Source organism: Mixophyes fleayi, chromosome 6 (assembly GCF_038048845.1).
Source record: "Mixophyes fleayi isolate aMixFle1 chromosome 6, aMixFle1.hap1, whole genome shotgun sequence".
NCBI classification, from domain to species: domain Eukaryota; kingdom Metazoa; phylum Chordata; class Amphibia; order Anura; family Limnodynastidae; genus Mixophyes; species Mixophyes fleayi.
Window position 1 is genome coordinate 20,573,167 of NC_134407.1, and position 26,782 is coordinate 20,599,948.

General features: G+C 40.2%; 1 protein-coding gene across 1 annotated transcript in view; it reads right to left on the reverse strand.

Annotated features, from left to right (window-relative positions):
* C6H10orf90 (chromosome 6 C10orf90 homolog) overlaps positions 1–26,782 on the reverse strand; it is a 68,687-nt gene that overhangs the window by 14,464 nt on the left and 27,441 nt on the right. Inside the window, exons 4-5 of the mRNA XM_075215978.1 lie at positions 20,445–20,554; positions 19,273–19,453 (exon numbers count right to left, since the gene is read on the reverse strand). Coding sequence (XP_075072079.1) covers positions 19,273–19,453; positions 20,445–20,554 — 291 coding nt within the window. The remainder of the gene's footprint in view (positions 1–19,272; positions 19,454–20,444; positions 20,555–26,782) is intronic.

Consider the following 26,782-nt stretch of genomic DNA (forward strand, 5'->3'; position numbering starts at 1 on the left):
TTGGTAATGATTAAAGTTATAACCATGTGTGTACGTACTGGCTCTGTTCCTCCTCCAGGCATGTCCACCCGCCACCGACTGCATAAAGCATATGTCCGAAGCCAAATATGGAAGAAAGAGTGGGAATACACTAATCTTTCTTCCATATTAGGCTTGATATCTAGACCCTATTTAAAAGACTTACCTAGTTTAGCAGTATCATAGTAATTCTAGATTATCTTGTTTTAGCCCACATCTTGAAGCTGTCACCAGAACAGAAGTGTTGACATTTAGCCTGCCAACATTTTATTGTCGGCAGGATAACTGCCGACATTTCCATTGTCGGAAACATGACCGCATCCCGCTGAAGCGTAATGCCTTGTACAAATTATTTAGCATAATAAGGTTTTGTGTGGACACCCTATAGTCTTATGTTTCATATTGCATGACTAATAGTTGGTATCTTGCTGACTATAATTAAAAATATTCATACATGTATATCACGGAAAATGGAATGTGCATTGCTAAGTAGTCTATACTAACCATGGCCAGGGGTGGCCGATTGTAAAACCATATGGAAAATGCAATTCCATGAACTTAACAAAAACATTAAATATATAGAAATTCTATATATTTTTTTTTTTATAAAACAAAATGCATAAGAAAAAATAATAATAAGTACATTTACACCATGGCTTATGCTTGGAAAGCCAGTGTTACTCTATTGCACCATTAAGGTAGAACGTTTAAACTCCCCAAGTTTATTCTAATTACTTTATAAATTGCCACCTCTTTGTTTTAAAGCCGATCTGGTAAAACAATAATAATATTGGACACAAAATTGCTGAGGAAGCACAAGGATGAAAATGTCAAGAATTGCAAAAGTTGCTGCCAAGATCTGTAACAGAAGGAGCGGTCCCAGAGCAATAAAAGAAGATCATATCATAAAATAGCTGGATATAGAAAATTAATGATATGTATACACAGCTTTGTAGATGAGCCCAATATGCAGAGATCAGGGTCGTCTGTGACAGGCAGCCACAGTGCAGAGATAGAACATTCCGAGCTTCTTCACATCTGCTTTAGCAATTGTTTATGCAGCCCAGCATGGCGCTTGTGCCTGTGAATACGCAGATATCTGCAGTAGGTGCTGCTACATTTGTGCATGTATAGCGCCAGATGCAGCGCAAATAGAAAAACGACAAAGGAGTAAATGCGCGTGTGAATAATTCAATGATCTTAAAGTGTAATATGCAAAACTAGAGGCATTCCTTCCTAAGTGATTAGTGGCAGTGAATCGCATTGTAATTTTCATGCCTGCTCCTGGGATGTTAAAGAGACACAAACAGCCATTCTTAGGCGGAGCTTTGCACCTAGTGTGCATGGGGCGCACACACATTCAGCTTCTATACAGATAGTAAGAACATGTCAAAGCATCAGCAAGCATTACACAGGATCGCTTGGGTATTTAGAGGTGGCGGTGTGGAAATTTAGAAGTGGCGGTATGCAAATTTAGAACTGTTGGTGTGGAAATTTAGAAGTGGCTGCGTGGAAATTTAGAAGTGTTGGTGTGGAAATTTAGAAGTGGCGGTATGAAAAATGTAAATGTTTCAAGGATGGCAGTAGGATAAGTGGCAGTGTGGCCCACCATCATATACACCCCCCACATCCACCACTGCTTCACACTCACACACATTTCACACTGTACTTTACATAAAAATAAATGAATAACTATATAAAAAAAAAACATGTAGCGTGCCCACCCTGTCGGATGAGACTCAGACTGTATTAGCTGTGAGCTAATGCAAAACTCTAGTCTTTTTAGTGGTTTAGTGAATAGCTCTTGCATGGCACAGAATGCCCCTGAATATGATCCTCTCTGCAGCTTTATATCAAAACAATAATTTTACCCTTTAAAATGAAATCTCATTTCTGCGCTGTTCCGCAATATGCTTACTCCATACTTCACATGGTAAGGAGTTTACTCCACCAGGATCATCCCCACTGCAAACTGCAGCTCTTCTGCAAATGCTGCCATCTTGCCCCAGAGGAAATCTATGTGCATTTTCCCAAATCAAGGTATTTTTGGTGCACAGTGACTGTCGACTGAAAAGCCCGGGCATGTGCACAAACATTCCTGCACTGTACAGTTGCAGAGAGATCGGTGTGTGACAGGGAGGGATCATGTGATCCCTCCACTCATGCGCTGTGAACCTCTTCGGAGCAGAGCTACACAGAGCTGAAAACTATCAAATACTGTAATGTACGCCAGCCGGAACTGTACATTACAGTGAATAAGTAATGTACATTACATTGCGTTACAGAGCAGGCTCTATGCACATGTATGGGGACTGCTGTACATTTTGAAGCAAAGCAGAAGATATTGTAGATATCTGCTGTGATGCCCTATTCATAAATTTACTTGATACTTATATTGGCGTCCATTCCCCAAAAACTGCAATTTTCAGGGAATTTGCAGTAAAATCAGCATTTATTAATAGGCCCCTTTGTCTTATATGTATCTCTGTCTTCCAAAAGAAGAAGTGATAGAATTTAAAATAAATATTTGTGACTACTTATAGTTTGCTTGTTCTCTGTGTATTGTTGCACTAAGAGCATAATGTAAATGTTATGCTATTAAAAACAATGAATCATTATTCTGCATAGAGAGACTTATTTGTGTGTACATAGATATTTAGCAATGGTGCGAGAGCTTTATTTCTTTGCAAAGGTGAAATGAAATATGCATAGGCGGCAACATATCTAGTCACCGATATCTGAGTGCCCCCCCGTCCCAGCGTGTACATTATATTCTTGGATGGCACATGACAGTATTCTAATAATTGTGAAGAAAAGTTGGAGAGTGCCGTAAATACCCATGAACGCAAGAAACACAACAAAAAAAAGCTTGGTTACCTGACCTAATAGTAAACCAGTTTAAAATAAAACTTGACACACATACTACAATCCACTTGACCAGTTTCGATTTTTTTTTATGAAACATTGTAGCATGTGTGAACTTAAAGAATTTTTCTGCCAATCAAAATGTGATTCAGGCTGGCTGGCATGCAGTATACATGAGTGCTCTGTCATTACCGGACAAATGAACCTTTACTATCAATTGCTGATTGGCCAGATTGGACGTATATTTGATTGTTCACAAAATCTGTTACCACCTTAAGAAAACATATACTATAATACAAATTTAAACTGAGCAAATGAATAATTCACTTTTTTATGCTATAATAAAAGTATAAAATGAATATAAAAAGAATAATCTAAGGTTGAGATTGAACAGTTATCACACTTATATCTTCTATTATTTCTCTTGCACTCTGTGCAGGAAAACAAGGATATCCATAAATCAATATACTTGCAGCCTATGGCTCTTCAGCGAAACTAGACTGATGGATACTAGCTACCATCAATATAAATTTATATGATTTGCAGCAAAGCTGATTAAACATATGCGCTAGTTTTGGGGCCTTGCTGAGCAGATGTTTTAGTGAAAGGAAGGTGGTATGGCTGCCTTTTATCTTCATTGTGACAAGGGATAATGTTGGAAGCTTTTTGAAAGAGGGGGGTACCAATCCATTTACTGGCAGAGCAATGACGGCATCAGTAACCACAGCATTTAATGTCTGAAATGGAGGAAACAGCACAAAGCCAAATGGCCTTATAGAGCTGCTGCAGAACAGCTTGTGGAGCAAAGCAGCCAATCACACTTTGATGTTGTTCATTGATGTACAAGCTCTGCAAGTGATGCACATCTCCCTATAGTTCTCCATTTGGGCAAGGTCCCCCAATTGGTTTACACCACTATTGCTGGACTGCTGGAACACACTGCTAGCGCTGTCATCTGGAAGAGTGAGCTCTTTCAGAACTGGTATTTAGAATTGTGCCAGAGATTTAAATTGGGGCTCAGTATGTTGTGCAGCACGGTAGCTAACTGGTTAGCACTTCTGCCTCACAGCGCTGGGGTCACGAGTTCAATTCCCGACCATGGCCTTATCTGTGAGGAGTTTGTATGCTCTCCCCATGTTTGCATGGATTTCTTCCGGGTGCTCCGGTTTCCTCCCACACTCCAAAAACATATTAGTAGGTTATTTGGCTGCTAACAACTTGACCCTAGTATGTATGTGTATGTTAGGGAATTTAGACTGTAAGCCCCAATGGGGCAGGGACTGATGTGAGTGAGTCCTCTGTACAGCGCTGCGGAATTAGTGGCGCTATATAAATAAATGGTGATGATGATACTGAACATGGCTCCTAAACAAATAATGGCCAATCCATAAAGGAGCCATGTTTATAACACTTCTTCCATCAGAGCTGATTGGATCCTGCAGTGAGGTTATAATCTCTGTCCTCTATTTGACCTATCAGAACAGCCTCAACCACCTTTCAGTAACAGAGGTCTGAGGCTAAGACTAGCTTGCTAGGTTAATTAAGTAACATATACATAGTTAAGACACTGCTAACATGTTCGGAGGACTGTGGAAAACTTTTTTCATTTTCATATTTTTGCCATGATGAATAATATGCATTTATAGCATATTTGATATTGATTGTTATATATACGCAAGAAAGAAAGAAGAAAGCTTTTAACCAATATTTGTCCAACGAGCCATTGATGAGTATGTGGTACTCTAGCAGGTCCTTACCATTTCACTCCTCTTCAATGAGAGCACTTCCAGTATGAGACCCACCCCCATGAATGCTGGACAGTTACACTTGGGGCCCCCTATGTAAACTTAGGAACCAGTCCTGCTAAAGGGTGCAAATTTGCACCCGGACAAACCATATTTCCATATAAGCGGAGCAAATGCATTTTTTTATGCAGGCAAAATACTTTCAGTTTTGTCTGTAGCACACAAATACTGGGCAGCTTTTGTATGTCACATACAAACACTAGCTTTATAGAGACAGTATAATTTAGAGTTGAGCTAGAGTGCGCCACTCTCCCTACTCTAAATCTGTCCACACATTTCTGCAGCGCAGCAGGGTTCTGCCAAGATGCAAAACTGAACCTTCTAGCTGGATTTATTCTTAATTTTTAATGAGCCCTTAATGATAAGCATTCATTTAGGAGGGGGCATAAGGAGGGTTGCTTAAACCACTGATTAATAAGTATTTCAGAGAACGATTCTATATGTAACCATCGAAGTGAGAGATTCAATGCTTTTGACTTGATAATAAATAGGCAATTATAATTAAAGAGCAAACACTGTGACAATTTATTAATTAGTATTAAGATGCATCTAACTCACAGAACAGTGAAGAGATCTCTCCGCAGCTTACCTAATCAGTACTAACCAAATGAAGGGTTCTGGGTTTTAGGCTTTTTCAGTAAGTAATCAATTGTAAGAAACTTTAGGCTATTAGTCTAATTATTATAATGTAGCAATAACTTACACTGATATAAAGAGATCCTAAAGAACAGTTATTGGATTTATTAACACTGCTTCATTGTCTCTTAGAGGGAAGTTTAGTAGTTCCAGTTGCCCTTATTGAAAGTGCTTGAACAATAAGCCACCAGTGGCATGTGTGTAAAACGTGTGTCCCACATAACCTGTGCCCTGTAGTGTGAATATGGATGTAGTAAGATCTTCAGCTGGCTATGACTGTCTTTGACTTGTCCTGCAATGTCCTAAGGGAGCTGGAAGATGCTGTAGGCACCGTTGTGCCATCGGGATAGGCTTATCCTCAGTGTAGTGTGATCTTCTGGATAGTCTGGGCTCAGGTACAGCACATCTTCCACTGATGTCACTGGATTCTACTATAGCATCCTGGGTCCTTGTTGTCACTGGCTTTACCTCTCTTAATAATCTGCTCTAACCATCTGCTCCCTGCTTTAACTGGCTCTCTCCCTCCCTGACTGCTTTTTCCTAATTGCATTATTTTGGTTTACTTTGCATGCTCCTGACTATCACTTGTTATCCCTTACTTAATCTCATGCTTTAGCTTCCTTAGTCCACTGTTTCTTTCTTTCTTTCTTTCTTCTTTCTCTTTCCTCTCTCTCTCTCTCTCTCTCTCTCTCTCTCTCGTTAAGGCTTAAACTGAAATAGTTTACTGCTTTCTTAGAAAAACGGTCCTGTAAACTCACATTGGGTTTAGGTACACCAATGGGAACAGCTTGTGGTGCTGTTATGTAGATAGGTAAGGTGACTGCTATGTGAATAGGTAAGGTGACTGTTATGTGGATAGGTAAGGTGACTGTTATGTGGATAGGTAAGGTGACTGTTATGTAGATAGGTAAGGTGACTGTTATGTAGATAGGTAAGGTGACTGTTATGATGCACTGACATGCTATGTATTCGGCAGGGTCAGTATAGTGAGACTGAGCATGTCCCCACAGCTTGGCAACCTCTCAATGGCACTAAAATGGGCTCCATCTGTGCATCTAAAAATATTTCTTTGTTTTGTTAGCAATGAATAGTATTCCATTAAGTGATACCGTGCAGCATCTTAAATCTGGTACTTTACCCTGTTGCCTCTAGCTTGCAGTCAAATTGATAACTTTTCACCGTCCCATCAATAAATGCTGTTATGTGGGACTTATCTTTTAACAGGGTAATTGAAAAAACGTTAAGAAAACAACTGTGTGAGTAGCCTGCTATTCACCTCCTGTGATTGCATCATTAACATAGATTACATTGTGTGAAAATATGTGTGACTTCATTAGTTTGCAAAGTTTATTTCAATTGCTCTGTTAATGGAGCTGCTCCATGTTACTGAGGCTCACAAGACGTATTCTATTTGGACAATATTTGTGCAGTTGGAATCAGAGCTTCTGGCTAGCTCTACTCTCAGCATACACAGCCCATCATTGCAATTATGACGGGAGCTCATAGTCAGATTATATGTTTTATTTTGTTCGTACTTACATAGTAACATAGTAACATAGTTGATGAGGTTGAAAAAAGACACCAGTCCATCAAGTTCAACCTATTTTGGATCTCCTGCGATCCTGCACTTATATTTGAAATTAATCCAGAGTAGGCAACTGTTTCAATTTTGAAAATCCCCCCCGACTCAATATTGCAATCCAATTTTTACCCTATATCCACTACTATCCTTTATTTTAAATTAACGGTCGTATCCCTGGATACACCTTTCCGCTAAAAATTTGTCTAACCCTTTCTTAAACATATCTATTGAATCTGCCATCACAACCTTCCCTGGCAATGAATTCCATATCTTGACTGCCCTTGCTGTAAAGAACCCCTTCCTTTGCTGGTTGTGAAATTTCCTCTCCTCTAACCTTAGGGGATGACCACGTGTCCTGTGTATGGTCCTTGGGGTAAAAAGTTCCCATGAAAGCTCTCTGTATTGACCCCTAATGTATTTGTACATAGTAATCATATCTCCCCTTAGACGCCTCTTTTCTAAAGTAAACATGCCTAAACTGGCTAACCTTTCCTCATAACCTAATGACTCCATACCCTTTATCAATTTTGTCGCCCTTCTCTGAACCCTTTCTAGTTCCAAATGATCTTTTTTATAGAGTGGTGCCCAGAACTGTACTGCATATTCAAGATGAGGTCTTACCAACGATTTATATAGTGGCAAAATTACACTGTCTTCCCTTGCATCTATGCCCCTTTTTATGCATGCCAATACTTTGTTTGCCCTTGCAGCTGCTGCTTGACATTGAGCACTATTGCTAAGTCTACTGTCTACGAGCACTCCCAAATCCTTTTCCATTATAGATTCTCCCAAATTAATTCCATTTAATTTATAGATTGCGTTCTTGTTTTTGATCCCTGAATGCATAACCTTACATTTATCTGTGTTAAACCTCATATTCCATTTAGCCGCCCAATCCTCCAGTTTATTTAAGTCCCTCTGTAGAGAAGCTACATCTTGCTCTGATTTTATTACCTTACAGAGTTTAGTGTCATCTGCAAAAATAGAAACTTTACTCTCTAAACCATCACCAAGGTTATTAATAAATATATTAAAAAGGAGTGGTCCCAGCACGGAACCTTGAGGTACTCCACTTAAGACCTTTGACCAATTAGAAAATGTTCCATTTATCACAACTCTCTGTTCCCTATTCTCTAACCAGTTTTCGATCCAAGTACAAATTTTGATTTCTAGACCCAGTTCCCTTATTTTGTAAACCAACCTCTTGTGTGGCACTGTATCAAAGGCCTTTGCAAAATCTAAGTAGACCACATCTACTGTCCTGCCCTGGTCTAAGTTCCCACTAACTTCCTCGTAGAAACTAATTAGATTAGTTTGACATGACCTATCCCTCACAAATCCATGTTGATTTCCACTAATAATTTTATTGCGTACCAAGTAATCCTGAATACTGTCCCTTAAAATACCTTCCAGTAGTTTCCCCACTATTGATGTCAGGCTTACAGGTCTATAATTCTCTGGTTGTGATCTCGTCCCCTTTTTAAACAACGGCACCACATCTGCTATTCGCCAATCCCTTGGTACTGAGCCTGATGAGATTGAATCTCTGAAAATTAAGAATAGCGGTCTAGCTATTTCCGAGTTTAACTCCATAAACTTAGTTTTACTTTTTTTCATTTCTATGCATATTTTCATATAAACAAGAGTGAAAACTGCCTTACTGCTTAATCAGCCAAAGTCAAATTAAATTTCAGCCATGGACTTTAATGAAACAGTGCCCCTAGTGGTGAAGTCTGTATAAGGGCATGAAATAAATGTTTGTTGCTACAAACAGTAAATGGGTTACTTCCTATGTAACAATGCCCCCCAGCCTACTTGCCATGGTTGCAGAGGTATTTGTGCAGTAACTGTAGTCCTATCGCTATCGCCATCTCCAGATAGCAGGGACACACACATAAAGGGCTTTGCTAATTTAAATTATAAATACATCTTACTACTGCCATCCAGTATCACCGTAGACATGAGCATCAGTTGTCTCGACGAAATTCATTTGGTAAATAACGATACTCTATCTGTGCGAAAATCAACGATAGAAAATCTTCCATATCGCCGGATATTGTTAAATAGACCCCTATGTTATCAACCAACCTTTGAAAGTTGATGAAAATGATTTCTAAGATAAGTAGTTGTTCTGTAGACCCACTTTACAGTATTGGAAACCATATTCTCCAACCTTACAATTGACCAACTGTATGACAGTAGACATAAAAGGGCAGATTCAATCTGGCGCAAGGAGACACAATGGGGCATATTCAATTAGCTTTCCGGTTTGCGGTAACGCGCGTTACCGCGAATCCTGCGCAGTATTGCCGGTAATATGGTACCGCAATAATGCAGATTTTCGTACGCAACCCTATGGGCTGCGAACGAAAATCCACGTTATTGCGGTACCGTGGATTGACTTTGCGGGCCGTTCCGGCGCGATCCCACGAACCAGAAAGCTAATTGAATATGCCCCAATGTGTCTTAGGGAACAGTCCGCGGAGACACATGGAGTTGGAGTTTTTACAGAAATGTCTACTCATTTTTCCTTGCGTCCTATGGAGGTGAGCAGAAAAATGAGCGGAGATTTATTACCGTAATAGCATGTAATGTGAACATCGAGGAGATGCGCCAGTTTGAATCTGCGCCTTAGAATACGCTTTGTCCTGTGTTAGGGCTCTTGAGATGAGTGATTTGCTAGGACTTGCTCACAATGCAAATTCGAATTCTAAACAGAATGTTATGTAAGTAAAAGCTATAAAAATATTGCAGACATTGGGATCATACATCTCGGTGCCAGCAAACCTCTGTCGTTTACACAAGTGGCAGAGTAATTTGTGGTCAGACCTGCAGTTTACACAACTATCCATGCCCAGCAGCGTGACTGATAGTGTGGAGACCAGGGCAATGGTGTCACAGTGGCCAAAGTGGGCTAATATACTGTGGTATGCCATACCGTCATACTGCCGTACTGCCATACCGCCATACTGCCATACTGCCATACCGTCATACCGCCATACCGTCATACCGCCATACCGTCATACCGCCATACCGCCATACTGCCATACTGCCATACCGTCATACCGCCATACTGCCATACTGCCATACCGTCATACTGCCATACCGCCATACTGCCATACCGTCATACCGCCATACCGCCATACCGCCATACCGTCATACCGCCATACTGCCATACCGTCATACCGCCATACTGCCATACCGTCATACCGCCATACTGCCATACCGTCATACCGCCATACCGCCATACCGCCATACTGCCATACCGCCATACCGTCATACCGCCATACCGTCATACCGTCATACTGCCATACCGCCATACCGTCATACCGTCATACTGCCATACCGTCATACCGCCATACTGCCATACCGCCATACCGCCATACCGCCATACTGCCATACCGTCATACCGCCATACTGCCATACTGCCATACCGTCATACCGCCTTACCTCCACTTCTCCTACTGCTTTGATTGTAAAACTGTTAAATTCTATTCACGTACATTCCTATTACATTCTTCATACTGTCACTTCTAAATTTCCACTTCAACCACTATATATATATACTAGAGATCTAGTTTCAATGACCTGACACTGCCATCTTGTCACAACATTTCCATGAACACTGCAGTTTATACTGACATTCATGTGAACAGCGGTCAGCGGAATCAATGATCACGATGCCTGCAGTATTGTAAGAGTGTTTTTGCATTTTAATTAGGGATGTGCACCGGCCACTTTTCGTGTTTTGGGTTTTGGGTTCTGGTTACCTTCAGGTTTTGGGTTCTAATGGGTTTTGCCAAAACACCCCCCTCAAGGTTTTGGGTTTTGGGTTCTAATTTTTTTTTTTAAAAAAAAGCATAAAAACTGCTAAAATCCAGTTTGTTTTTTTTTTCACTCCTACGCTATTATTAACCTCAATAACATTCATTTCCACTCATTTCCAGTCTGTTCTGAACACCTCACACCTCACAATATTGTGGACTTAAACAGCAGTACCACTGGAATTATATGGCAGGATCAGTGAACTTATATAGCAGTACCACTGGACTTATACGGCAGGATCAGTGAACTTATATAGCAGTACCACTGCACTTATATGGCAGGATCAGTGAACTTATATAGCAGTACCACTGGACTTATACGGCAGGATCAGTGAACTTATATAGCAGTACCACTGGACTTATACGGCAGGATCAGTGAACTTATATAGCAGTATCACTGCACTTATATGGCAGGATCAGTGAACTTAAACAGCAGTACCACTGGACTTATATGGCAGGATCAGTGAACTTATATAGCAGTACCACTGGACTTATACGGCAGGATCAGTGAACTTATATAGCAGTACCACTGGACTTATACGGCAGGATCAGTGAACTTATATAGCAGTATCACTGCACTTATATGGCAGGATCAGTGGACTTAAACAGCAGTACCACTGGACTTATATGGCAGGATCAGTGAACTTATATAGCAGTACCACTGCACTTATATGGCAGGATCAGTGGACTTATATAGCAGTACCACTGGACTTATACGGCAGGATCAGTGAACTTATATAGCAATACCACTGGACTTATACGGCAGGATCGGTGAACTTATATAGCAATACCACTGCACTTATATGGCAGGATCAGTGGACTTATATAGCAGTACCACTGGACTTATATGGCAGGATCAGTGAACTTATATAGCAGCACAGGACAGCACCACTGGATTTAAATGGCTGTACCACTGGACTGGACACAGGACAGCACCACTGGAATTATGGCAGCACCACCACTGGACTGAGCAGGACAGAGCACAGGACAGCACCACTGGACTGAGCAGGACAGCACCACTGGACTGAGCAGGACAGAGCACAGGACAGCACCACTAATGAGCAGGACAGAGGACACCACTAACACACCCTCCCTCTTCCCTCTCCAATGCCCGAGTGAAGATGGCGGCGGCAAGCGGGGGAATAATATGAATCCGGATCTTTCGAGATCCGACGGCGGGATGATGATGTTTTGCCTCGTTCTGAGTTTTGCGATCGGCGGGAATAACCGAACAGTGCTCGGATCAGGCTCGGATCGGCACTGTTCGGGGGTGTTCGGATTTGACAAATTCGGACCCGCTCATCTCTAATTTTAATGCTCTAACTCAATAAATAGTAACTTCTAAACCTTGATGTAATGCCCCTTACGCTAAACACCAGTTATTGGGATGTGCCCCATAGGTAAAAGGATTGATAGTACTGCCCCAGAGAAGGAAGCAGGCTAGTGCTGGTACCATAATGGGCTACCTTGGCAGGGGCAAACGCAGGATTTGTAGAGGGGGGTTTCCACACCACGCAGCCAGTAGGCGTGACCAGCATGCATGGCGGCGTGGCTATCATTTTAGCCAGTGCTTGGCTGCTCTCCAACTCTTCCTATCCCCAAAATATACATGGGCAATGCTGCCTGGACTACTGTTAGGTGCACGCAGCTCTCTGTTTTCAAGCAGAGCTGTGTGAAGCGGGAGCAGAGTCCAGCCACCTCAATTTTACAGTGCCCCAGGCTTGGAGGGGGGTTTCCAGGCATTAGAATCCCCCCTCGGTTTTCCTTTGCTTGGGCTGGGTCACTGGGCTAACTGCATTTTTTTCCCTTTGAAATGTTCCTGCTGCTGAGCCGAGTCTCGTCCTTCTGGGCTAAAATTTGGAACATTGGAACACAGTAACATTAACTGTTCAAATAAAAATACTGTTACAAATATCATGAAATGTAAACATTTGAACTGAAGCAGACATTTTCTAGTTTATAGTGATATCTCAAAGAACCGTGACAGCGAATCTTATAAAAGGAAGCGAACAGCAAAGTTGAAACCACAAACAATATAGCAAAATTATATATATATATTACCAATTGTACCACAAACAAATGTGAGAACCTCAAACTTGGCGAATTTAATAGAATTTGTAAAAGGTTTGACTCATTATAATGTTTCCAGTGATGAGCCAGAGGATGAGGCATAGGGCTGGTTGGAGTGGCTCTCAGCCAATCACATGCTGTCTTCTCCAGCTCGGAACACACCCGTTTCAAAGTTCTCCTGGGGATCGCTGTCAAAAGCAGCTGTTAGGGCAAGCGGACTATACAACCTTGTTAAATGAACTTTCTTCCTTCATCCAGTAACTTGTATTACCAGTTGCAATTACCAATTTGTTTTATATCATCTCGTGTTCTTTTCGATGTTCATTTTTTAACAAAACAGTTAAAATTTCCACGTAGCAGCTGTCTGAATAAATATGACTATAAGTGTTTTCTTCCTTATCTCTACTGATAAATCTTACTATAATCTCCAGCCACCTTCTTAAACCAAGTTGTTTATATGATGATGTCCTCATACTTAGGTGTCGTCTGCTTTTACTGACCTATTTAATTCAGCTTAGAACAGTTTAAAAATGAGTGGAACGGTTTCATTGATTTTATATTGATAGAGAGACCAGACAGAGACAAAGGTAATGCATTGTTCTCAAGTTTTACTAGGATACACTTTTGACAAGTTTTGACAATGGTATCCCCCTATTTATCAATAAGCAGCAGCAGCAAGGATATTTAGTGCCACTTGTTGCAGCGAAAAAGTTATCGCTGCAGTTTACCAAGAAAATAATGCCGGAACAGCTTAGTGAAACTTGGCTGCCTTGGCGATACTTGGCCAGTCTTGGATGATTGATAATCCAGCTTTCCTGTTCACACATACACAGTAAAAATGGAAGTCCTGACTTCAGCTTTCAGCTACACTTGCTAAAAAAAAATAAAACAAAATGTTTATAAATATAGGGGGGTATTCAATTGTCAACGAGTTGCTTTTTTTGAGCGTGTTAAGTCATTTTAACGCTGTTTTTTTTTATCATTTGCGAGCATTTTAACTTTACCCGCAATTCAATTCCATTTTTAACGCTACGTTTTTTTCATGAAACGGTCCTCTCGCGCTCCAGTAGAAGGTCTATTGAAATTATAGGGTGTGCGAGAGGCAGCCACATTAAAATCTATTCAATTGTTTTTTAACGCGGCGGAAAAAACAGGCAAATATGCTGTTTTATCTCGCACCACCTTGAGGTGTGTTAAAAATAAAAAACCTCTGAAAAGTATTGTAAAAATGTGGAAAAAAAGTTAAACTTATGTTTATCACTAAAGCCTAAATTGTGTAAGTTGATTTTCTTGTGAAAAAATATTGAAATAAAAAAAACATAATAAATAAAAATAATAAAATCACTATTTAATTAGATTTATGTATGTTTTTGGTACAAAATAGAATGTAGTAATGTGTTTTGACATGGTATAGATGATTGTATGGTAAAAAATAGTTCAATAAAAAAATATGCTAAAAGAAAGTACCGTAATGTAGATATTATCAATGTGTATCAATGTGTAATGCAATCTAATGTATGGAATATGTATAGAGTGAATATTTTAAGCAAAAAAATATATTAATAAGCCAATTAGAAAATATTGCTTTATTAAAATAAATAAAGCGTTTTTTTTCCAATAAATATTCCCTGCTATCACCATACAGCAAAAGGAGGGCTGCGGCGGTCCAATCGTCTTCTCCATGGTTTGCACGGGAAAGACTACCTCCCGAGAAAGCCGACGTATCTCTACACCGGCTGGGGCTACTGCTGGCATTAGCGGTGGCCATTGATAGATAGAGGGAAGTCTTATCTCGGACAAAAAAAAATATTTTCTCCCTTTCATAAATAAGCTTGTAGGCCGCTAAACTGTATGTTGTGCGATTTGTTTTTAATGAGAATAGTTTGACAAGTATTGTGTTGTTTTGAAAGATAACTTTAAACCCCAGAACTCTTATCCTATCAGAGATATAAACCTGGGTAACTCAGGGCCGTCTTACCCATTGGCACAATGGGCAGGTGCCCGGGGGCCCTGAAGCCCAGGGGGGCCCGTTGGAGGCAGCAAAAAAACCTGAAAAAAAAGAAGAAAATACTTACCTTGCGGTCAGCTGGCGATCCGGCTCCCTCCATGTTCTCCTCCTCCGTCGCGCTCGCAGTGCATGTCAGGCGTGACATCATCACGCCCGCCCGACATCCATTGCGGAGCACGACGGAGGAGGAGATCATGGAGGGAGCCGGATCGCCAGCTGACCGCAAGGTAAGTATTTTCTTCTTTTTTTTTTTCTTTTTGCTGTCTCCGACGGGCCCTCCTGGGCTACAGGGCCCATATATATAATCATTTTTTTTTTTTTTATATATAGGGGCCCCGGTGCACTGCTGTGCCTGGGGGCCCAAGATGTTCTTAAGAGTGCCCTGGGGTAACTGCATTAGCTTGAAGCAATATAAAATGACTTTACCGCGTATCCTGCACCTACAACGTGTCCCTGGCTCTCTTAACACATTATGGGTTTTGCCTAATGCTTCTATTATTTGTTTGAAATTCCTGAAACAAAGCCTATAGAGGAAATGGGCAGTGTGCTGAGTCAGCGTGGAGAGAGCACATCTGCATTTTTGTTATAGAGTCAGCAGAAAATCCAGGAGAAAATGTTTATTATATACTTGCTTAATGAGGCCTTAAATGTTTTTTCTTGAATATTCCAAAGTAAGATCAGGCTGTAACAAAGTGTGTGTGTATATATGTATATATATATATATATATATATATATATATATATATATATATATATACATGCGTTTATGTGTGTGTGTCTGTTTGTGTGTCTGTGTGTGCGTATATGTATGAAAATATATATATATATATATATATATATATATATATACACATGCGTTTGTGTGTGTCTCTGTTTTTGTGTCTGTGTGTGTATGTATATGTATGAAAATATATATATATATACAGCATATAAGTACACCCCAAATATAGGGACTCTCATTGATTAGAGTTAGGACCACCCCTATTAACAGAAGCTCCGTAATTTCTAAAATCTCTATTTTTTTGCTAAAAAAATTTTGCTTCCACCCCTACATTATTATTAACCTCAATAATACAAATTTCAAGTCTTTTGCAGTCAATTTTGACTACCTCACAGGTCACAATATTATTTTCATACACTTTCAAACAAATACTGCAGGAGTTCTTGCCAGTGATAAGAAGAAGGCCATTGTCATGCCTGGGCATAAGACCAAAAAAATCCATCTCTTATGTGTGGAATTATTCTTACCCAAATCCTGACAACAGTTGTCTAGCCATTTGTAGCACTGTAAAACCAAAGTCAGTAGAGGTAGAGACCATAACCATCTAGGAACATCATCCATGTTATGCCATTTGAAGTGAGTTCATGGAAAGCTTTTGTGAAAATCAGAAACTTATGCTAAAAAATAACAACAAGCAGTCCAGCAATAGCTACCTCCTTCTCTCAGCTAGATCACAGCACCTGCAATCTACACCCCAACATCTTCATCATCAACATCCTCACAAGTGATCGGAGTTAGTCCTGCATCCAAGTTTTTAAGGTGAGATGACTCCTCCCCTATCCAGAACTACTCAGAAGAATCCTTGAGTGTTAGGCCCACTGCTACTGCTACTGCTCCTGCTGCTGGGAGTGAATCTTCAACCCAGAAGCAGATCAAGAAGAAGACTACTAGTAGTTTACAACAATTGACTGTTAATGTTATGATTCCTAGTGCATTCGCAAAGCAGCAACGGAAGTATAAAGCAAAATGTCTTTATTCAGGCAAATATATAAACAAGGATAACTCCAATCCATGGAAAAGAGCAGGTTCCAAATAGTGACTGTACAGTTAAATGGCAGGAACAGGTAATATAAAAGTTACCCCAGTCCAGGAGGCACCAGGCTGTCCAGGGAAGCAGAGAGAGTCCAGGGATCAAGCAGAGATCAGTTTAACAGAATCCAAATAGCCAGGCAGAGATCAGAGTCACAAGCGAATAAGCAAAGTCCAAAAGTCAAGCCGAAGGTCAGGGCAACAGGCAAACGAGCAGGGTCCAGGAATCAAGCTGAGGGTCACAACAGAAGATCAAGCAGCAATGGAGCAAACACAGGAACAGGGGGAAACCAGCAGCAGCCAGTAATAAACGGATGAACTGCACAGAGCACAGCTTGAGGCAGGTATTTGAAGCAGTGCGACAGGTGCAGTTCTAATTAGGCATCAGGCAAGGAGATTAACTCCTTCAGGCATGTTGAAGAGTTCAGGAACAGAACAGCAGCACCTCTGGTGGTATGAGGTACTGCTGCTAGATACAAAGAATAGTCAGAGTCGTAACAGTTAATCAATCCTTTGCAAGAGGAAGCAAGTATGAAAGCTGTCAGCCAGTCGCAAAGCGGATCACAGATGCCATGGCGACTATGTTAGTATTAGATCTGCGTCCAATATCCACTATTGATGCAGCTGGTTTTAGACAGTTACTTGAGGTCTTCTGTCCCCGTTACCAAATTCCATCACGATACCATTTTACTAGAAAAGTTATTCCACACCTCTACCAGAAGGTTCGTAAAAATGTAATTATTGGGCTACAAAATGCCATTCTACCCACTGTACACTTTACCCAGTTCCGCTTGTCCACATATCTGTGGTTGACTAAAGATTATATGATTCGCTGGAGCTCTCCGCTTTGTGTGTTTCCTATATATAGCCGTACAATTGGACTGCAAATTCAGAAGACCAAGCCTGCCAGCCCTAGTATTTCTATTTCAGCAATGACAATTAGCAATGGAGCTCTCATCTTTGTGTGTTACCTATATAACACAGTACAATGTGACTGCAGATTTACACCAAGACTGCCAGCCCTATTATTGGTATTTCAGCAATGATAATTAGCAATGGTGCTCTTCTCTTTGTGTGTTACCAATATAATACAGTACAGTGTGACTGCAGATTCACACCAAGACTGCCAGCCTTTTTTTTTTGTATTTTCAGCAATGACAATTAGCAATGGAGCTCTCCTGAATGTTACTGGAGACTTTGAAGAACACTACTGCCCCTCCTCTTTCTTTTCTACCTATGATGCTGTCCAACTACTCTAGAGACTGCAATAATTGTGCAACCCCTTCTGTGTCCCACTGTGAAATGGCGCTGGTGGGCGGTACTTATAGAATCCAAAGCTCGCGAGTTCCGACGATGTAACAATGACGTTTTGCCTCGTTTTCAATTCCGAGGGCGCACGAAAGTACCGAGGCGGCTCGGCTTGGTACTCAGATCTGCTAAAATCAGGGGGTATATTTACTAAACTGCGGGTTTGAAAAAGTGGAGATGTTGCCTATGGCAACCAATCAGATTCTAGCTGTCATTTTGTAGAATGCACTAAATAAATGAAAGCTAGAATCTGATTGGTTGCCATAGGCAACATCTCCACTTTTTTAAACCCGCCGTTTAGTAAATCTAGCCCCAGGTGTGTTCGGTTCTCGGGGAACCGAGTCTGAGCATCTCTAACAATAATATAATAGAGAAATAAAGATCTGCCTGCCCAAATGAGTTTACACTCTAAGAGGTAGGTGTGGGTAGTACTAAATACATAAGATAGCAGAATAACAAAATGTAGCTCTTTTAGCTATCAAAATATCAGCAGAGTGGGAAAGTTGTAATGGCCCCGGGGTCCCAGGTCGTTCAGGAACCTATCAACGCCCCTGAATGAAAATAAACAATCCCGCTTGGAAAGTGTACTACACCTTTAACATAATTTAGGAAGAAAGTAACACATATTTTTAAAATATCAGGTCTATTAAAAGGCAATGACAATTTTGAGAATTTGGACACACAATGTCTTCTCTACACTGCTGTTATCTGTTGAAAGCTTCTATAAATACAGTTGTTAAAAAAAAAAGCAATGACAATAAACCATATTACAAACGTGTCACCAATCTCATTGACCTTGGCTCCCATCCTTCAAGTACAACAATCTCTCTCTCCTCTATGCATGCTCATGTGTAGCAATATTTATGTCTATAGCTTTGCTAAAATAGCCCTATTGTTGGTTTCAATGAAAGGCTGTGAGGGATTGATAGAAAGGATCAGGCTGTATGAGTCAGGAATGTGGGGAAGTCTATTTTTAGCTCTCAAAGTGGTTTGATTGGTGGACTTGGTGGAGGAAGTGATTTAATAAAGTCCCAGTGTGCCCAGTGAAATATTCATAACCCAAAACATCCACCAAGCCAAATACCAGATATTATCTACTCTAAGGGGGGAGTTCAACTAGCCGTGAAGTGTCTCTGGAAGTGTCTCTGGAACGTCCTCGCACCTCTATGGGGTGTGAGGAAAAATGATCGGAGATTTCCACCGCAAATGCCGACAACGTGCGCGGCGAGACATCCATGCGCCACATCGCCGGCAATTGAATTCCCTCTTAAATTTGCAGCTTAAATACAAAGGTATAATTTGTACGAGAGAATGAACAAGCCATAAAAAATATTCAGCAGACTAACCACTCAGAGGATGAGGAACGGTGAAGATTTTCTGCCTTGGATTAGTAGATCTTGGTGCTAGTTTTGTGGTCTTTGGTATATCTTGCTTCTGTATTTTTCTGCGATGTACCTTAAGCTCCAATTTGTGAACACGTTCCTGCGAATTAAAAATGAAGTCTGGCCTACGATGTTCTAGAGCCTCCTATTAAAAGGAAGAAAAAAAAAACCAACTACGATATAATATTTGCCCTCAGAATAATAAAAGATATGTATTTTAATAAAACACATTTTGTAGTTGAGTATTTGGACTTAAAGAGGACATGTCACCTCTGTGATATGTTCTGTTTTGTTAATTACATGTTGTGAATAGCTTGTAGTAAAGTTAAAAAATTGAAAGAAGACCTGCAGATCCAGTGACTTGCATGGTAATCGGGCTACTTAGCATACTAATTGACCCGACTAGCATGCAAAACAGCCCAACCAGCATGCTTACCATTGCCACCCTCTGTCCACATCAGTGAGAAGCACTGGCATAGAGCATGGGGTTGGTGGGTGGATAGGGAGCTGATTGTCATGGGCAGCACGGTGGCTTAGTGGTTAGCACTTCTGCTTCTCAGCACTGGGGTCGTGAGTTCGATTCCAGACCATGGCCTTATCTGTGTGGAGTTTATATGTTCTCTCCGTGTCTGCGTGGGTTTCCTCCCCACATAAACATACCAGTAGTTTTACTGGCTGCTATCAAATTGACTCTAGTCTGTCTGTGTGTGAGTTTAGACTGGAAGCTTCAATTGGGCAGGGACTGATGTGGGTGACAAATATTCTCTGTACAGCACTGCAGAATCGGTGGTGATATAAAAATAAATGACTATGATTGTCCATCTCCCGCTAGGCAGTGGAAAGAAGGAACATTTTGATGTATGCTTTAAACAAAAGAAGATCCATCACACAGGCGACACTTTCTTTTTAATTGTTAACAGTACAATCAGATTTTGCAAGCCAACAATAACTGCAACTGTAATAGCATAAATATCAGTTTAAAAGCTGAATTTATAATATAATATCTTATTTCTCTTGCCATCCGCATAAGCATTGTTGCATTTTTGATGAAAATAGCAATGCTCATTGTGGAAACAAGTGTAGCGTTCAGGGAAGGTCATCTCACTTTATAAATAAAAAATGACAAATGCATTTACCTGCAAACTCATTATTTCTTGTGAAAACTCTCTGCTTTTGTTGTTTTCAGTAAGTTTTGGTAATGACATGTTTTCTTTATCATAACTCCTCGACTTGTGCCACATGTAACCTAAAAATGGAAGATGTGTATATTTAAATATAATTGTATTATTTTATTGCTATGGATCAAGACCTGATGGTGCTAAGTACTGCAATATGACGTCTAAATTCCGAAAAAGAATGTTCTGTGCTTTACTGCAGTTACTTATGTTGAACACTGATATCAATGAATACATCACATCAAACACAGTTCTACTGTTTATGAGCCAATCTAGTTCTCATTAAGTCAGTTAGCATATACTGCAGTAACAATATAAGTCAACTAAAATATTAGGTTTACAATGTGAGATGTATATTCACATATTATCAGTACTCATTTTCCAACATTTTCCTTTTAACTCATCAGTAAAAAATTTCAGTTTCCCCAGCTCGTCAGACAAATAATACAATAAAGGATAATATTATTACTTATAAGGCGACACCGATTCCGTAGCGCCAGATACAGAAGCAAGTTACGCAAAGCTCATCACCATTTATTTATATAGCGCCACTTATTCCGCAGCGCTGTACAGAGAACTCACTCACACCAGTCCCTGCCCCATTGGGGCTTACAGTCTAAATTCCCTAACACACACACACACACACACACACACACACACACACACACACACACACACTATGGTCAATTTAATAGCAGCCAATTAACCTACCAGTATGTTTTTGAAACTTACAGTATAAATTCCCTAACATACACAGAGACAGAGACTAGGGTCAATTTGATAGCAGCCAATTAACCTACTAGTATGTTTTTGGAGTGCGGGAGGAAACTCACTGCTTTCCACAAGATCTGTGTCTCTCGTCCACACTCATTACCTGCTCCCATTCCAGCTTATAGGACTTTTTTCGGCTGCACCCACTCTGTGAAGTACCCTTCCTCGAAACACAACAAGACTTTCCTCTAGTCTTCAAACATTCAAGCATTCCCTGAAAACTCTCTCTTTAGTCAATCTCACCAAATTCCTGATCCTCACTTTTAACCCCTCTAGGTTATTGTATGCGCTTATCACCTCTCTACATAGTTAACACAAAAATTACATTTATTCTCTTTCTATACTCAAATAACCCCAATGACACCTAAACCAACATTGAGATGGGATCTTATAGCCCCATGAAGCACTTTTTTCTCATTACAATTTGGCCGGACCAACATGCTATATGTGTCACATAACCTCAAACTTTTATTTTCCTATAGATTGTAAGCAGTGTTCCCCTACCTCTTTGTCTGCCTCCTCAAGCTCAGTATTGTTTTATTACTGTGTTTGTTCCCAATTGTAAAGCGCTGCTGAGTATGCTGGCACAATATAAATAAATGGTAATAACTATAATATATATAGTAATATAATAAAAAAATATATTTTATTTATATATCCTATATTTGTTTTGAAATTTAATTTGTTATAAGCCCCCCTCCCCATACTCCCAGCAAATTTGACAAAATAAACTGTATATTATTTTTTTGACCTAATGGTCGTTTTCAATCCCTTGGATTGTTGACCACGCACTTTAGCAAAGTAGCCAGCATAATAAATGTAAATGTACTTGTTAAGCTACCACTATATTATACAATAGTGGCATGGAATGTTATTAAGGAAGTGTATGGCCACAGGCATAGAGATTGTGACTGAGAGAGGGCCCACAAGCCCAAACGGCCCAGAGGTCCCATAACACAGAACCACAATACACAAGGTGGCGTTAATGGACCCTTCACTGTCATTGGCAGCCTTAAGATCCATAGTCAGGGCCAAGAAGCAGATTGGTTCCTTGCTTCAATACAGTGTGTAGTGTGATCACTACACACTGTATTGCATATAAACATAGAATTTGACAGTAGATAAGAACCGCTTGGCCCATCCAGTCTGCCCATTAATTTATTAACCTATGGTAACCTCAAACCCTATTTGGTCCTTTATCCTTTGTAAGGATATCCCTATGTCTATCCCAAGCATGTTTAACATGCTCTACTGCATTAGCCTCTACCACCTCTGATGGAAGGCTATTCCACTTATCCACTACCCTTTCTGTGAAGTAGTTTTTCCTCAGATTTCCTCCAAACCTACTTCCCCCCAGAATCAGTACATGTCCTCGTGTTCTAGTACTTCTCTTCCCCCAGTGTCAGTGCATGTCCTCGTGTTCTAATACTTATTTTCCTTTGAAGAATGTTTCCCTCCTGTACCTTGTTATAACTCTTGATATATTTGAAAGTTTCTATCATGTTCCCCCTTTCCCTTCTCTGCTCCAAACTATACATATTAAGATCTTTTAGTCTTTCCGGGGTAAGTTTTGTGCTGTAGGCCATGTACCATTTTAGTTGCCCTTGTTTGTAAGTCTCTAGTGTAGTTATATCTTTCTGGAGATATGGCCTCCAGAACTGAACACAGTATTCTAGATGAGGCCGTACCAATGACCTATACAGTGGTATTATTACTTTTCTTTCTGCTACTGATTCCTCTCCCTATACAACCAAGCATCTGACTTGCCTTTTTCATTGCTTTGTTACATTGTTTACCTGCATTTAAGTCACCTGAAGTAGTGACTCATAGATCCCTTTCCTCCTCGGTAGTTTCCATTATAGCGCCATTAATACTATATTTCGTCTTTGGGTTTTTGAGACCTAAGTTCATGATTTTGCATTTTTTGGGCATTAAACTAGTTGCCACTGTCTTGACCATTCCTACCTAGATCATCAATCATTTGTATTCCCCCTGAACTCTCTTCAGCTGAGTATCTACGCACTATCACAGGGCAAACATGTGATGCAACCTCCAAGGCAATGGAATACAAGGCAGAACATTGGAGACCTAAATAAGGTCCTCTCTGCCAGTCAGCAAAAGTAGCTTCCAATGTGACATTACATGATTTCAATCCCCACCTCCGGCCCCATAAAGGGTTCTAATAAGGACTATGAGAGTTTGAGGCACCACTTCACAGTCTACTAATAATGTCCATTGTCACCCTGTTTACATGGGCTGTACTAGAACGCTATTAAACACATGTATTTTGACACCTCTGGGTCTGAGGCCTAACACTCAAAGGTGGCAAGCTCATGTGAAATATAGATAAAGTGTATTAAAAATACATGTATTTTAAAAGGGGACTTGAGGTACCACTGGTGGGGTAAATATTGTGAAATAAGATATGGGCTTATTTAAGAAGCAGTGGGGGACCAGGGGTTGTTTGTAGGTAGTTGGAGTAATCTATAGCCATCAAGAGACAATGAGCTTTGACTGGTCTACTGCAAGATAGACTAAACAAGTGTCTGACTGCCTGCTATTGTTTTGTGCACTTTATCAGTACTTGGTCTTCACTGTAGCCTCACAATCTAGGTTTATTATAGATTACCGATCTGACATGGCTATGTCGCATGTGTTTTCCATTCGCAGTTACACTCAATGAAGAGGGAATGTCCATCATTATGGTTTTTAGTGCCTCAGAAGGTATTTGAAGGATATTAGAGAGTAGATCCTGCAAAGTCCTGATATAGGATCATGGTGCTGCTTTCATATTCAAAATCTCTAAACTCTTATGTTTTCCATAAAGTGAAATCTTCACCTCTGAAGCGCAGGAATACATATGGAATCTCTGTGGATTGTGGATCTTTGGTCTTGGGGGAAAATAACTGCTACTCTCTCCTTTCTAATATACTGGTAAAGATTTTTGTCCCAGCTGTAGGTAGACACTTCAGACAGTCGTTTATATGTATATAACATCTTCTGATCATTTTCAATATGTTCTATCCGGCTGTTAGGATTCCCAATATGAATGCAACGGAAAGCATTGGTAGGTACAGCAAACGGTGTCTCTTTATTAGGTCACACTGGTAATATGAAAACACAGTCAATGTTAATACAAGTATCACAAGTCCATAAGCAAAACAGGTCATGCTGGTAAGATGTTTTGCAGAATTCAGAGTCAGGTAGGCAGGGGTTAATGCAGAATAGTCTGGCACTTGTCTGTTTGAGTGAACAGCTCATGATAGTAGGTAGTGAGCAACCAGAATGTATTTGGCAGAATTCAGAGTGAGACAGGCAGGGGTTAGAAGTAGGAAACAGCAGAATCATTTAAACAATCCAGGTCAAATACAGATAGAAAGAATTAGGTCACGTTACAAAGGCACATGGGATCAAACATGATGGTTTGAGTTGGTAATGCTGGTATCCGTGTGCAGGTACAAGGGAACTGGATTACTAGGTTTCGCCACTGGAACAGGAGATACTGGTGTCCAGGTAAAGTAGATGGAGGAAGGTCAGGCAAGCCAGGGTCAGAAGTTGGAAGATCCACCATAATACCAGGGAGTATACAGGCAAAAGTCAAACGAAGCTGGGGACTGGGTCTCAAGAAGCGGTGAAAGACTATGGAACAAGCATAAGTCAGATGCCAGGGAACAAATAGGTTCAGAATACAGGAGTATAAGGCAGAGACCAGCAACAGAGAGAATTGATGAACTGCAAGGATCAATGTTTGAGGCGGGTACATAAGGCAGTGGGAATAGGTGCAGGTGATGATCAGGGAAGGAGGTTAACTCCTGCAGGTGGGGTGGAAATGTCCAATGGCAATACAGCAGCACCTCTGGTAGCATAGAGGTACTGCAGGTCAGATACAAATTAGAATCAGAGTCCTAACACCAGCTGTCTGGTATTAACTCTTCTGAGAGAGACATCACAGTTTCAGACATTTACTGTATATACATAGGAGCCAGCACATAGACAGTTCTGCACTTATAAATTGATTGGTGCACAAATCACATGGGGGCAAAAAAGAGTTGTACACTTTCAGGAGATGATAGACACAACTCTCGTCAGACATTACATACATGTCACAATTTATTTAGAATAGAAAACTCCTGCCAAACTGAACTAAAACTCCCCCTTCTTTAAGGGAGGAAAAACAATCCATTCTGAAAGTGACAGTTGCAATTCCTTAATAGTTTTACCAGTGTTGTTTGCTTGTTCTTTACCATTCCAGAGTTTTGCACTCTTTGGTTGGAATCATGTCAGTAAATAATTCACCAATTTACTGAATGTATTTTCTTAACTCCTAAGGTTTCATCTCTGATTTAGTGGTTTTAACTGGGTTCCTTCTTTAAACTTTTTCAATATTCACAATTTTTAGAGAAGAAAAAATGTGATAGCTTTGTTGGTTGAAGTGAATGAGTTAATATATAAGATGAAAGCCTACTTACTTTGTAGGCATTGAGGTCCTTGATGGCTCTAACAGTCCTTCACCACACTTCGCTCTGAGCTTACCGCTCAGCCTCTTTCAAGAAAACCGGACGGGTGTTCATGGTACTATCCTGTAACTCTTATTCATGCCAATGGGAGTTTCACAGGGGAAGAAAATTGAAAACCTACTCTGCTGCTTGACCCAGTAACAAAAAAGTGGTGATGTTGTTCATATGAAAAATCGGATTCTAACGATCATTTACTCGTACATTGTATAAAATGCTAGAATTTGATTGGTTGCTGTGGACAACACCTCTGTGTATCATTATTAGAAGTCTTAGCAAAACTACTCCCAAGTGTGGGACCGTTACAAAGACCAGGGACATTGGCAGAGCCAGTGAAAAGAGCATTCATGGCAAATATGCTTTCTTTTTCTATATTAACTCATTCAATTCCATTTTTTTTTTAAATCTAGGGTTGCTGCTTCAGGAATCCATCTGTGACATTGTTTTAAGAGACTATGGTGATTTAGGGGATGTGCACACCTAGGTGTAAATGTTTCAAGCTGCAAGTTTCCAGCGGGTTTGAAAAGTGGAGATGTTGCCTATAGCAACCAATCAGATTCTAACTGCCATTTTGTAGAATGTACTAAACAAATGATAACTAGAATTTGATTGGTTGCTATAGGCAACACACATCTCCATTTTTTTCAAACCCGCTGGAAACTCGCAGCTTGATACATTTACCCCATAATCCTTTTGGCAAAAATATACATGAGCAAGATGTCATTTACTGCTAAAAGGTAAATGGGAAGGGAACGAGGCCCCCATAAAAAATCTACAAAAAGTTTTTGTGTTTGTTTTTCTTTCCGGTAAAGTGATAATTATATAACATTAAACATTTCAATAAATTAAACGTAGACTCATTTTTTCATTAGAACACTGTAATCTCCCTGTTCATGAGTGAACGTCTTATTTTACAAAATATTGGTTATGTAAAGAGGTTGAAATCGTATATTCCCCCTATGAATTTTCGGATAAAGCAATCCATCAAGGCTAGACTTTGTTTTCCAGGAGCCT